This window comes from Tachypleus tridentatus, chromosome 13 (genome assembly GCF_004210375.1).
Source record: "Tachypleus tridentatus isolate NWPU-2018 chromosome 13, ASM421037v1, whole genome shotgun sequence".
NCBI lineage: Eukaryota > Metazoa > Arthropoda > Merostomata > Xiphosura > Limulidae > Tachypleus > Tachypleus tridentatus.
Genome location: NC_134837.1, coordinates 217,541,891 through 217,556,396, shown reverse-complemented (window position 1 = coordinate 217,556,396; position 14,506 = coordinate 217,541,891). Strand labels below are relative to the sequence as shown.

General features: G+C 32.4%; 1 protein-coding gene across 2 annotated transcripts in view; it reads left to right on the top strand.

Moving 5' to 3' along the window:
• Positions 1-11,560, top strand: part of LOC143239767 (tyrosine aminotransferase-like) — a 38,820-nt gene extending 27,260 nt beyond the window's left edge. For both annotated transcript variants that reach the window (XM_076481249.1, XM_076481248.1), the window contains exons 9-13: positions 492-561; positions 4,304-4,432; positions 8,199-8,282; positions 9,116-9,214; positions 10,381-11,560. In XM_076481249.1, coding sequence (XP_076337364.1) covers positions 492-561; positions 4,304-4,432; positions 8,199-8,282; positions 9,116-9,214; positions 10,381-10,536 — 538 coding nt within the window. In that variant the 3' untranslated portion in view covers positions 10,537-11,560. The remainder of the gene's footprint in view (positions 1-491; positions 562-4,303; positions 4,433-8,198; positions 8,283-9,115; positions 9,215-10,380) is intronic.
• The last annotated feature ends 2,946 nt before the right edge of the window (positions 11,561-14,506 follow it).

Here is a 14,506-nt window from a genome sequence, read left to right as displayed (position 1 = left end):
TTAAAGGCAATATCTGATCAGTTCAATTACATTCAGTCACAGTGTTCATCGCTGCACTTTGGAACAGTTAATTTTCACATGAGAGAGGTGTGGCATTTTTGTAACTTTTATGTTTTAATTACATTTTTATTCTTAATGTTTGCGTATCTGTTTGTAAAACTTAATATTTAAAAGCTTTTTTATTATTAAAATAAATATTTTCATTCAGTTACTTTTATAGATTTGCTCTTTGATTTAATGTTTTATTGTTTTACTTATTAGGTTGTTTATTAGGTCGATGTTATAATTTTGAGCTAAAACTAGAATGATTTTTGTGCTGTTACTTAAGTTCCAGTAATAACAGTGAATGCTGTAATTATTCAGATTTATATTTATGAATAAAGAAATTTAGTATGTTGTGGTTCAATCATTAGATTGTTTAAGTTCCGGTACATCCAAAACTACGTGTAAATATTTAAAAGACAAAGGTACTTAAACTTGTTTCTGTTTAGGTTTCTTGTTCCTGGGTGGAGATTAGGATGGATAACCATTCACGACAGAAAAGATATTTTTGGGCCTCGTGTACGTATTTTTTATAAATATTTCTCATGTAATTATTTTCAAAATTACTTAATTATTGTTTTGATTTACTTGTACCATAAAAATGGCTTTATCATGTAACATTCTGCATATTATTAACATGGGATTCACCAGTAAGTTATGAACTTACAATGCTAAAAGCCTCCTAGTGGCACATAGATATGTCTGTAGACTTGCGGTGTTATAAAGTCGGTTTCGATACCCGTTTTGGGCAAAGCACAAATAGGCCATTGTGTAGCTTTGTGCTTAACTTTCAAACAAACAATGTTAAAATCTGAGGTTTGGTTCTCTCTAGTATACAGAGAACAAATAGCCTATTGTGTGTTTTTTTCACGAAAAGAAATAAAGCATTCTCGCAGTGACTTCCACATTTCTCGAACAAACTCTCTCCAACTTCCATAAAACAGACATTCATAGAGAACTCAACTTTTATCTTTCAGAAGAACTACAACGTGGATAAAACTCTTAATTATTCACAAGGAAACTGACAGTATTCTTAACACATTTTTCTCAGCTTCAGAGAAACGTACTTTTAATTCAAGCATGAAGTTTATACTAATTTCTTTAGTATGCTTGTGAATGTGCAGATAGTATTCACATCCACATGCAAAGAATTCTTGACACCTTATTGGACAATTTGTAAATCTTCCTGGTTTTTCCAGAACCACAACCAAACGTCTGTAATGATCGGTTGCAGTTAGAGTTGGTAAATTGACAGTCTATTTACTTATATTTCTCGTCCCTTCTCTTGACATTAATTTCACTTCAAATTTCCGATTACATTCTCTAACATAAATTTTTCTCTCTATTTTTTTCTGCTATAATGGAGTCACTCTGTTGAGGATAAACCCATACCTCACCCATGCACTGTAACAGTTGTAGGTGTGTCACTTTCGTAACTCTTAACGTGGAACATTCTACTCTGATTCTGTGTTGAGCAAGCATTAGAATGTAATTGTCTTTCCTATGTATTCTCTGTATTACAAAACATAATTTGTTGTAGCATATATTCATATATTGTCTGCGTTTGAACAAAATGTGTCAGATCTTCTCATAACTAATGTTCGAAAATTTAATGGAGAAAGTGCATCAAGATTTCTACCTTTGTAAAAGGCTTTAATAACTAAAATATGTAGCAGGACGTATATAAAAATGTTCAGACAAATAAAGGAAACTCACCCAACTCCACTTTTCCAGATTATTAATCAAATAATTCCATATGAAGATAGTTGTTTCTGAGAAGCACATCAGGTATATAATATTTTAGGAGTTTAAAAAAGACAGAACTACAACAGAAACTACACGAAACATTCAAGGCGTTTATGGTGCGGAGTCTCTCAATGAAAGAAAACGTCGATGGTGATTTGACAGAAGCCAACCTTAGAGCACGAATGGGCATTTCCACTTCTCTACACTTTCGTGAACGTAACTCACCTTTTTTTTGGACAGCTTAGTGACTGGAGATGAAAAATGGATGTTTTATAAAAATTTTATGCGCTGCAGACAATGGCTCAGGTAAACTGGCTAAGGCACAGCCTCAATGGGCCCTCCAAACCATGTAAAGTCTTGTTAAACGTTTGGTGGGATATTGTTGGTGTTATCCACTTTGAGTTGCTGCCACTCAATGTAACGATTACATCAGACTTCTATTGTCAACAGTTAGAGCACTTGAATGTTGTATTGAAAGAAAACATGCCTGCTTTGATCAATCGTAAAGGTGTTGTGTTACACCAGGATAATGCATGGCCCCATACAGCAAGGATCACATCTGCAAAGACTGAAGAGCTAGACTGAGAAAACCTTACACATTCTCCTTATTTTCCAGACCTTGCCCCATCTGATTATCATCTATTCCGAAGTTTGCAAAACTATCTTGGTAGAAAAGAGCTTGGAACACATGTCAAAACTACCCTCTCTACATTGTTTTCCTCCAAACTCCAAGAATTTTACAGAAGTGGCATTCAGAAGCTTGTGAATCGTTGAAATGATGTAATTAATAATAATAAAACATGCATTATTGATTAAATAACATTAAAAGCGTTTGAAATCTTCTTTTTTCTGAAGAAAAAATCAGACATTATTTAAGGGATGACCTGATACATATTTTCGTTAATTATTGAAACATTTGACATATAGTAACTGCTTAAGTATTCGCAAATGTTTGAAAGTTTTTATTCAGTTCGCTACCATTTCTCTTATATGTTTTCATGTTTCATCAGTATAATGAAGTGTTGTTGCTAATTTAAATGAATTATTTTTTCTCTACCTGCATTGATAAACAATTGTTATTATCATTACCGATATGTACACAATTCTTCTCAGTTTCCTATTTCTTCACTGTTATGTATGGTAGTACTTAATAGTAGGGATCGATACGTATTCCAAATAACTAGCACTCTGAAAAATCACCATATGGAATTCTTTATCGAAAACCGACCATTTAAAGTATTGGTTACGATATACACTGTGCATTTAAACACTAGTAACATGTTAAAAAGGTGGCTAACATTTCTGTTATGGTAATTGAAAATTTTCTAAAACGGCAACTGTTTAGTCTACTACCTACCAACCTACCTGATCACGTCAGCGAGGCTAGACCCTAGACGGCTCATAAAATTGCTACAAGATTTTTCCAGCCTATATAACTCGTCTGAGATTATCCGCCTTTGATGTTTTGATAAATATAGAGAGAATTGTTTCTATAAATAGCAAACATGTCCTTAACGTACTTAAATATCATAGAAAGCCAGTTAAACCATATTGAACCCAATAGATGGCGGTGCGTATTTAATATTAGAAAAGCAGTGGTTTAAAAAGGTAAAGAAATAATTTCATTTTGTAAATCTGTATTTGAAATTTTAAATTTTGTAAAAGTTATAGCTATCACGCATATGTTTATACTGACATATTCCTCAGTGGCACAACATTTGTCTCTGTGCTTATAATCTTAGAACTGACTTTCGATACCCGAGATGATACCATGATTCTAGTTGGACAGGTTTTGATACGATTTTCAATCCATACTTTGGTAGCAGTGATAAAAGCAACGAACGAAACAGAGATAATTAAAGATTCCAAAATTAACTTAATTAATGTTATGAATCTGTAAACATAGAAGGCTGTGAGCTTTTAATGCTATAAATCGCGTTGTGAGAACAGCATAGATACTCCTTTGTGCAGCTTTGTGCTGAAGTACGAACACTGAAATGTTATATTTAATCTGTATTGTAGTCACATACCCACTAAACGTTAAATTATTTAGGCATCGAAATGTCGTTCTGACATTACATAGTGAAGATATGAACTAAAAATTGATCAATTTGTGTTTGGGAATAATTTTGCAATTTGTCTCCTCTGTTATTTGATGCATTCGTGAAATCTGCACTAATGGGCCAAGGAAATGTTTATGGACTTTTATGACTAAAATTTAGTTGTGATACCATGTGGGGTACAAAGTACAGATATCTCGCTTGTAATTTTCTGCCAAAAAACAAAGAAACAGTCACATCAACACAATGTACTCTAGCCACACGCTGTGCGTTTTATTAGAGAAATTTGACATCCAAGTATCTCTTTACAATCATTTATTTGGAATTCCGTTTTTTTTCGCTGGTGGTGGTTATCTTTTATATGTAACTTATGTACATTGTTGTTTTACATGTTTCATTCTTAAAATATTTACATTAATAACAATTAATATATTAGCAACACTTTGCTATTACAGATAAGAAAAGGTTTACAGTCACTTAGTCAGAAGATCATGGGACCGTGTACATTAATCCAGGGGGCGCTTCCTACAATACTGAAGGAAACATCTCAACGATTTTACAACGGAACTGTGGAGTGTGTTAGGGTAAGCTGTATGTATAAATCTATTGTATGGAAGGGTGAAGTTGACATAATGAGTACAATGTAGGAATGCATGATTTAGTGTAGAAAATGGTTACGTGATAGTTCAAGTAATAATAAAATTACAATTATATAAAATTATATTTTATATCGTAAGACGCAGCTTCAGCTGGGACAGAAGTAAGTCTATTGATTTACAACGTTAAAAATCAGGTGTTTGATTACACTTGAAGAACACAGCAGATAGTACGATGTGGATATGTTATTAGAAAACACATTAGACAGTGATATTTGAATATATGATGATACTGTTATCATTCTACTGTGTGAAACCGTACATTTGACTATTATTCAGTTTATAAACAATGTATATTAATAGAATATTCTTGGATATTGTAAGCAATACCATAATAAGTTTTGTATATAAAACTAATAAAAATCATTAATGGCTTTTTAAGTAATGTACCCTTTTGAAGATTTGATGTAGGATAACTCAATGAAGAATAAATATATAATAATGTGTTTTAACAGTAAGTTTTGGGCCTCATAACGATATTGCATCAAGGTTTCAGTCCCCATGGCATGAATACCACAGATAATATGTTATGTAATTTTGAGCTTAAAGTGAAGCAACTAAACAGAAAGTGAATTATTTGTTTGCCATCAGTCAAAATGAATTAATTAGTGTGATTAATATTTATCAAGTTTTTAAGTATCTGTGGGACAAATTCTTTACAGTAGGAGTCTGTGACTTTCTAGTAATAAATTCCAATATTAAACAAAGAGCACACAGTTCACATATTTGAAAATGATATTTTAAGACATGCCAAATGTATATATGAATGTTTGTTACAGACTTAATTATAACAGTTGTATCTAGAACTTTAAATAATCCTCTCTTCTCGTCAAAGTCCACATACGCTGGTACAGTTACTGTAGTACCAAACTGACAAGACAAACTATCCTTCTTTACTCTGTTGTTACAATGTAATCTCCAATAATTTCAATTAACAAAAAGTGCCACTACACGGTCTTTATGGCTAAACTTACAAGCACACAGTCTAGATTTTTTTATTATATTTTTCACATGATTATAAATAGTTCAACTAAGGCCTAGGACTTTCCAGATATTATGATGTAAGAATACTAGAGAAAAACTTAGAAGGCTATTGTGATATGATGGAATAGTACAACATTTGCCGGCTTACTACAACTGTGCTACGCAACATATGATTTGCATAGTTACATAAACAAACCTGTGATAAACTATCACTTCCAAAAATAACTAAATTTAATACTCGTTCTATGTTTAAATTAAAACATTCATGTTTATCTGAAAATAAACATCTCTTCCAGAAAAAAAATATTTACTGTGTAGACGTGGTTTGATACATCCCTCTTCTGAATGGTTATGACTAATGAACAGTAGGTTGACTTCGAAGGCGCAGTGATTTCAGTTTTTAACATCACCACGACTTCCTGTTTGATCAGATCACTCACTGCGTAGTATATTTGGTAGGGTTTCGCCTCGATTCCATCCTTAGTCGTGGTCTCGATCTCGTATTGTTCGTGTTATACGATGCCTGTATAATTGCACTGTAAATATTGTAGCTATTTCTTGTTATTGCTAATGAGTTCTTCATTGGTGTTGACATCTTTGTACATCTCATCTCAACATAATAAACTTAAATCTAATAGGTTTTCATGTTCTATGGCAAAGGCACTACCTTATGTTTTTGAATTTATGACAACCAAACCTAAATGGTCTTTTGCGCCTCAATAATTGCACCCATCGGGACGTTTTTCCTCTAAAAGAACTTCTTAAACAGTTCGGTGTGATAGATCTTTGTCTTTCCACCCTATTTCACCCTGTAGTCCATTTTATTGCTTTCTGCACAATGTGATCGTATTTCGAATGATACCTGGCTAACAGATGTGTGTTGGTGGTTCTATCTACTATATTTTTTATTTCAAGGTGTTCTTTGACAATCGACTCTTTATGACCTAAGTTCAGTATTATGTTGTAACTTCCCCAGTAGAAGTGCCTCGATATATCTGGTACAGCACTCCCTTCCAGTTTTCTACTTTGTCTTGTGCTTTACTTTCTCCAAACTTCTACTGTCTGGTATGTTACCAGTTTCCAAGTCGTAGGTCGGTGTCTTTCATACACATGACTCCACGGTTTCCATGTAGTATGGAGTATGAACCTTTGTTCTCCATTTCGAGTTCTTATTACTTTTGGTAGTACGTTGCTTGTGGTGACCCAGTCCAATTTCGACTGTAATTATTCTTGAATTTGATAGTTATGCTCCTTCCATGTGCTTCCATATACTGTTTTGCCAACTTTTACATCTTTTTCAGTACACTGTCCTTTAGGAACACTAAAATATCATGAAGCGTGTGATAGTACCCTGTCCGTATTAGTAGATTTGCTTGTAATAGAAAACTACTTTCAGTTTATTATATGTCAGTCCATTTTGTTAAATATTGCCGAAAATGCACCAGAAACTGAAAAACAGTTACTGTTGTGTGTGGTTTGACTTCTCTGAACTTCCGATGAAAATCTTCATAAGTACGTTCTTAACATTTCAACAAGCCCAGTTTTGACTTGTCATAATCGATAACATAATTTGGCGTGATGCCTGCAAACACTGAAAGTTCTTTTGCTATTAGAATTGAGCTAAGACAGACTGTTGAGTCGCTTTTGTCCTATTTCTGACTTTGGGTGAATCAGGAAGTCATCCATGTCGTTTTTCTGTTCATTAAATTTGGGTAGGTTGGGTCGTTCATCTTTTTGTTGAGTGATCTTAATAATCTCAGTGTTTTTATCCACTCTCTCATTCTGTATTTCTAGTCTCTTCTTTTCCTCTTTTTCAATTTTTATTCTTATTTTTCTATATTTTCAGTCTTTTCTCTTTTGTTCTTTTTTTATTCTTTCAGTTTTTTATTACACTCTTCTCTGCTTACACTCTACTCTCTCTTGTTGTTTACCAAACTTTCATGTTTACTTCTTTTCTATTATCGTTTATCCTCGAAGATTCTTGTGGGATCACTAATGTCAGGTTTTCATATATACATAGATCGAATTATGCAGGTGTCTGTGATTTGTTCGTGATAAATTTCAATAATAAACAAAGAGAACACAGTTCACTTGGTTGTAAAATAATGTGAGACAGTTAAAAGGTATGTACAACTGTTCTTTACACAGTTGTATCTAGTGCTATAAATCATCGTCTCTTTCAATCAAAGTTCATCTTTCGTTGTCTACTCTGTCCTCTAAATTGAAAAATACGCTGTCAAGATCTGTTTGCTTATATCTTTACAAATTTACAAAAAAAACAACAACAATTAAAGCGTAGAAAGTTTCATTCATTGCAGGATATTATGATGTAATAATATTCGGGCAAACATCTAGTAACATGACGCAAAATACCACAATTCGAAATTAACCTAAACATACAAAAACACCGGACAACATTTTATTGTACTTTTACTGATTGTTTGATCTCTAACTTGCAGACTTCGTAAACTCAAATCATTTTGTTTTATTGATGAATTATTTATCATATGAAAATACAAGATAAATTAAACTCCATTGTTGTTATTTGTAAATCCTGTACTTTCTGTACTGTTGATGAATTACTTATTACGTAAGAAACACAGAATAAATCAGACTAACATATTTTTATGTTAACATTAAATATATTAAAAATCCTGTGCAGTAACTTATATAAAAAACACAATAAAATTTTCCTTTTCTTCTTCTGCAGAGAAATGCTGAATTGTCGTACACAATCCTTTCTCAGGTCCCTGGCCTGAACCCCATTATGCCAGCTGGAGCAATGTACATGATGGTAAGTTTCATACCACCAAGACTCATTGGTTCAAGACTAACATTTCTTAAAGTCTTTCATGGTACTCATGTGTAAGAAAATAACTTGAAAACCTTTCGTGAGGAAAGAAGTTAACTGTTACGTGATAATAACATTCGAAACCAATCGTGACAAATTTATAGATCCAAGCGGCAATTCTCGAAAACGTTTTCTAAATATTATGAAGAAACATAAGTGTATACTTTGGACAAAAAGGAAAAGAGAGGAAGGAAATAGTCATCATTATATAATTAGAATATAATATTTATTTTGAACATACAATTTAGAGTTTACCATGATACTTGTTGTAGTTTATTTAAAAAAGAAGAAAACATTTCTATCAAGCATTACATCGTGTGTGGTATTTAAATGAAATCATTGTGGTAACTGAAATCATAGCGAAGACACAAACACAAGCATCATATGAACTTGTTTAGTGTTAATAATGCATAGTTTGGAAAGAACTTTATAATTGATTTTATTTGTTCTGAATTTCGTGCAAATCTCTACGAGGACTACCTACGTTAGCCCCCCTTAATTTAGCAATGATTGACTAGAGAGAAGATAGCTAGTTAACATCAACCACAACTAACTATTGGTCTAGTTTTTTGTCAACGAATAGTGTTATTGATATTACATTATAACACCAGCACAAGTCAAAAGGCAGGGAACCCTTCTTCCAAACTTTAGCTTAAAAACGTCAAAGAAATATAATTAAACGAAGGTCAGAAATAATGTTTTATATATCTTATCCTCCATATATATTGATTAACCTGTGACATTACTGTTTATATTATTTTGTTTTGTAATTACAGGTGGGCATTGATATGGATCGGTTTGGGGAATTTACAAGTGATCTCGAGTTTGTGGAACGCATGGTTAGTGAGCAATCTGTGTTTTGTCTTCCTGGAACGGTAGGTGGCGTGTTTTGAAATAATACCAGACATTTTTTTTTCATTTAATTATAAAGACTCGATATAGATTTAGTCTGTGTGTTTTATTATTAAGTTTTCAAATGAAATTGTCTACGTATAGAACGAGGTTTTTCATTGGTTAAGGTGGCATCTCTCTCGATACATATAACGAGCTTGCTTTCTTCCGAAGTGAGATCAGTGGAACATTGGAATAAATTATATTTATGTTTGTCTCTAAGTAAATATTAAATTTGGCAAAAGTTGTCTACAATCTTTTACGTTGTCTAAGCTCGAATATCAACGTATAAGAACGATCTTTCTCATTGGTTAATTTGATTAGTGGTATAGCTTGCGCTTAGAAAACTTCAGTGAACTTTGTAAAGCCCTAAATATGGGTTTCCTTTAATAAAACAAAATTACTTGTAATTAATTTTAAAGTTTACAGGATACTTCATATGTTCACTCCTTGTCTTTCGAATTAATGAGAAGAGTTTCATGAAGTGATTCGTGGTATATTCTAATCAATACGATTATTAGGTTATACTAAAAAAAATTATCATAATAATTGCTTCATTCGAAGATGATGTTAGAAGAGCTTTAGAGAAAACCTATAAATTATGTCTAGGATGAATTAGGATGGTTGCTTATTTTATATCAAAATTACATAGGGGGAATCTGCCCTCTCTACAGTGGTGAATCAAACCTCGGATTTCAGCATTGTAAGTTGGTAAACGTAAAACTGTCACTAGGAGATAAGATGAATAAGAAAATAAATAAAAGTTAATAAAATTTTAAAAACAACCCCAATTAATAAAATAAAATACAACTAAATGATTAAATCAGTAGTTTGTTCCAACAAAAAAACCTTATATTAAGAGCTAAAGGATAACTCGTATAAAACCAGAAATTTCGAAAGGTTTAAACCATTAGTCACCATTTACTTTGTTCATCCTCAGAATGTAATGGATTTGATATTTATAGTCTCCAGCTCATTTTTGTTAATTCATTCATAAAAAGAATGTGTGTTAGGTAGTGTCTAGTTAGGTGGTATTTGGTAGTTTGTGTAAATGAACTGTCTGGATTTGTAACATTTACTATTCAGTTCCCACAAATTACTGATTAAGAATATATATATAATATAAAAATATGTTTCTTTTTATGCTCAGTGCTTTAACTACCCGGACTTCATGAGGATCGTGTTGACTGTTCCAGAAGAACAAATGCAAGAAGCTTGTGAAAGAATTGCTGATTTCTGCAGCTGCCATTATGGGGACTGTGACAACCTTAACGAGAACGAGATCAGTCAATTTTCAGACGTCTGAGGACAAAGACTTGAATTTGTAACTCTTATAAATCATGCCCACGCTTTTTTGACATACATATCTCCGAAAGGACTTTGATCTATATTAAACTACGAATGACAATTAAAAACTTTCAACAGGGAAGTTGATCACGACCTCTAGCTTAGCTTACCAGTTAAATGTTTCTATAATACACTCTCTTGTAATATAAGACTCACCTATCAGATGTTAGCAGCTGTAATTTTATGAACTCTCCTGCTTGTTAAATTTCAAGTTATTGAGCACAACTGAATAATCTCCATATGTCTTGTGAAAAGTAACGTGTATTTTGTGATGTCGGTTTCATATACTGAATCTTTTACTCGGTGTTGAACTCTCACAATATTTACCTCTAATTCAAATGTATCTGAAAATAAACTAATACACGTCACTTTATATGGAGTTTTTATGTTTAGAGAGTTGTTACAGGGAACTTGGGTAACAATGTTGTTGCTTCATGTTAACTACGTGTGTGACATTTTGTTTTTTTTATGAACTCTGAAGAAAGTTGGTCCTATGGAAGAAAAATGTGTGAATTGTGTCTCAAAAATGGTAAAATCTTCGTTTGGCTTTACGGGAAAACGTAACTGTAATATAACAAAGTCTAAATTATGACTTGTTGTGTAAATTACATTTGTTCATCCAGAGCAAACTAATTTTAAGTTTTGTACATTGTACAGAAGAAGTCTGTGATATTATTACTGTTCTGGATCATAAAACTGTTCGTTACTGTATTTATGCTAGATTATGCTACTTTGCAGCACTGTTGTCTCGAGGAAACAATACGAGGATATAGTGTAAATATGTACTGTTCTTCATTAGTTAACACTGTCATACCAGACTATGGTAATCTTAATTAAATCGTTTTCTTGTAAGTATAGCCAGCTCCATTGGGTTGTAGTTTTACAGGTTTTCTCGTTTTAAGTTCATGTTTCTAATTACCTGTAATGTTCCTTCGCTGTATCATTTTGTTGGTAAATAAAACTACTAGCTTCTTTTGTTGAAATTATAGTACGTGTAATACTATTGCCTTGCAACATAAGTAATGCCTTCAATTTAACAATTATTCTATATTACAAGTTACAGATTTTACATTATGTAAGAGATGTTTTAGAACAGGTGTGACGTTTCGATCACTCTCAAGTACACATTTTTTATTTATTGGTTCAAATGTGAAAGTTGTTATTAATCATTTTTGAAGATCCATTGGTCACAGGGAAGTTTACATTATGGAGATTAGTGAATTTTGTAAATACCGGTAAAGAGTCCTTGCTAATGTTAAAAGTTCTCATGAGAAAAGTAAAGGTGCGGTTGCTAAAGTTTGATAATTACACTGAATCCATTTTCGTTTCACTGAAATGACCCATACATGACCAACACTAACCCGTACCCAGTAAAAACGTGTGAAAACGTCCTCACTGCTCTTTGTCCTGGGATGGCTTATAGTAAACGGGAGATGCGACTTGGTCAAGTGAGAACACACTTTCTTGAATGGCCATAGTGGTATTCAGTTGTAAACATTTCGACACATATAGAATTAAAATGTAATTTAAATATTAAATGTATATCAAAATTCCTACTTGAAACCACTTTGTAATGAAACTTTTTAATTGTAATGATATAAAATATTTTTCAGCGTAGGTAGCATTAATTACTTATTTTGTGAGTTAATATTTCATGATTGTTTAGTTTTTATAGTAAAGAGAGTTAAAGCAGAAGACTGTTGGAAGTTTTCTTTATAATTAATGAATGTTGAGAGTATAGAACGACACATTAATACAATGACGTCGAAAATACAGACATTTTAGAAGGCTTGCAGATGATTGATGGAAAACAATGTTGTGATAATGTGTCCATATAAAAAATAACGTTTTTCTTAACTTAAAGTAAAATCACAAATAAAAAAGCTTTATCTGCAGTTATATTAAACCAGTGAAATGGGAAATGTAATTCAGATTATATGATAAATAGATAAACTATTTAACTTCAATTTTTATAAAGGTATTAGAATATATCTTTAGATGGTACATTTTATCATCCTACATTATAGCTTGTATCTTGTGATCTTTTAAGTTAGTGCATCATTTTTGTTTAAGTTTTTTTTTGTTTTTTTTTTAAGTTTTAACAAACTAATATCTTTAGATGGATATATTCAAGTGAGTTTTAAACAGCCACAGAAATGTTTACGAACTATGAACTTTATGAATCTCTGTAAAAAATGTTCATTAATCACATCTAAACTGCTACATTGCCAATAGATATTATTATGAAAATTAAAAAGTCAATAATATTATTTAAAGCCATTTTCACAAAGTCAATGCCTATATATATATTCTGAATGAAAACTTGCTGGATAGAATATTATTTTAGAAACAACTACATGGAAAAAGTGAGTAAAATACTATAGACAATAAAAAATAAGTTAATTTGGTTTTCTAATTCTATTAAAAAATAACATAAAATCTCATTTCCCCAAAACAAAATAAGATTCTACGATAGTTATCCCTAATTTAGCAGTTAGTTATCACTAACCCTCGTAATCTGAGGGTCGCGCCAAACATGCTCGCCCTCCCAGCCGTGGGGGCGTTATAATGTGACGGTCAATCCCACTATTCGTTGGTAAAAGAGTTGACGGTGGGTAGTGATGACTAGCTGCCTTCCCTCTAGTCTTACACTGCTAAATTAGGGACGGCTAGCACAGATAGCCCTCGAGTAGCTTTGTGCGAAATTCCAAAACAAATCATCACTAACCCACCGCCAACTCTTGTGCTATTCTTTCACCGGACATTAATAACGCCCCTACGGTTGAAAAGGTGAATATGTTTGGTGTTATATGGATTCGAACCTTCGACCCTCAGATTACGAATCGAATACTAACCACTTGGCAAACAAACAGCTCTTCCCATAAAGCGAGCAATTGTTTATACGCATGTGCTACATAATTAGCTTGCAGCTGTATCAGCTAGATACAGAAAACGTAGACTGCGTATATTATATAGATCTAGCTACGATATAACTTTTGAATTTAGTTTTATATATCTGATTCAGGGGTTTTGTGTTGAATAAAACAATTTTATCGTAGAAGTCGGTGCAGAAAACGTGTGAACAAACACTATCACTCCCAAAGTCTGGCACGGCTTTCCTCTAATGCTCCGGACTGAAAAAAAAGGGTAAGTTATATAACTTACCTTTGCATTTTTTTACGAAAATATAATTTTCACGATAAATTGAGTCGAAATATAAAGAACCATGTGACCTGCAGAAATAAAAAATCAATCTGGACTAACAACTGGCCTACTGCATTCAACCAGACCTTTATGGACTCATACAACGTAACATTAATTAACTCAATAGTAAGAACGACAAGTAACAAGGTCCGCCACAACAAGAATCTAGATAAATTAAGGTGCCAACAACAAAAACGACACCAACACGACGAACCACCATCAAACCTCGTAATTAACAGATCCGACCGAAAATTAAGAAATGAAGAAATATATCTACTCAACAAAGGAATCAACTTCGCAGCAACACCTAGAAATATTTCATCCATCGAAATGATGGCCTAGCTAGAAGACTGGTAATCAACTCTACACAACTGAAAACACCAACAAAACAATGAAAATCAACTACCAGGAAGAAGAAAACTTCTACAACAGTTCCACCAACAACCTATCTTTCCAGGTAGAACTGGAAACATTTATTTCCTTGAAACATCACAAAACTGTATCTTAAACATTTTTTCAAAGAATTTTCACACACAACTATCAACATAATTTCACAGGAAAGATATCTAAAAAACAACCTCACACAAAAAATATTAATTCTATAAACAACTTAAAACAAAACAACAACATCAAAATTCTAAAAGTTGATAAAGGCAATGCAATAATTATAATGAAGACAAATGAATACATTAAAAAAATGAACAACATATTGTCAGATACAAACA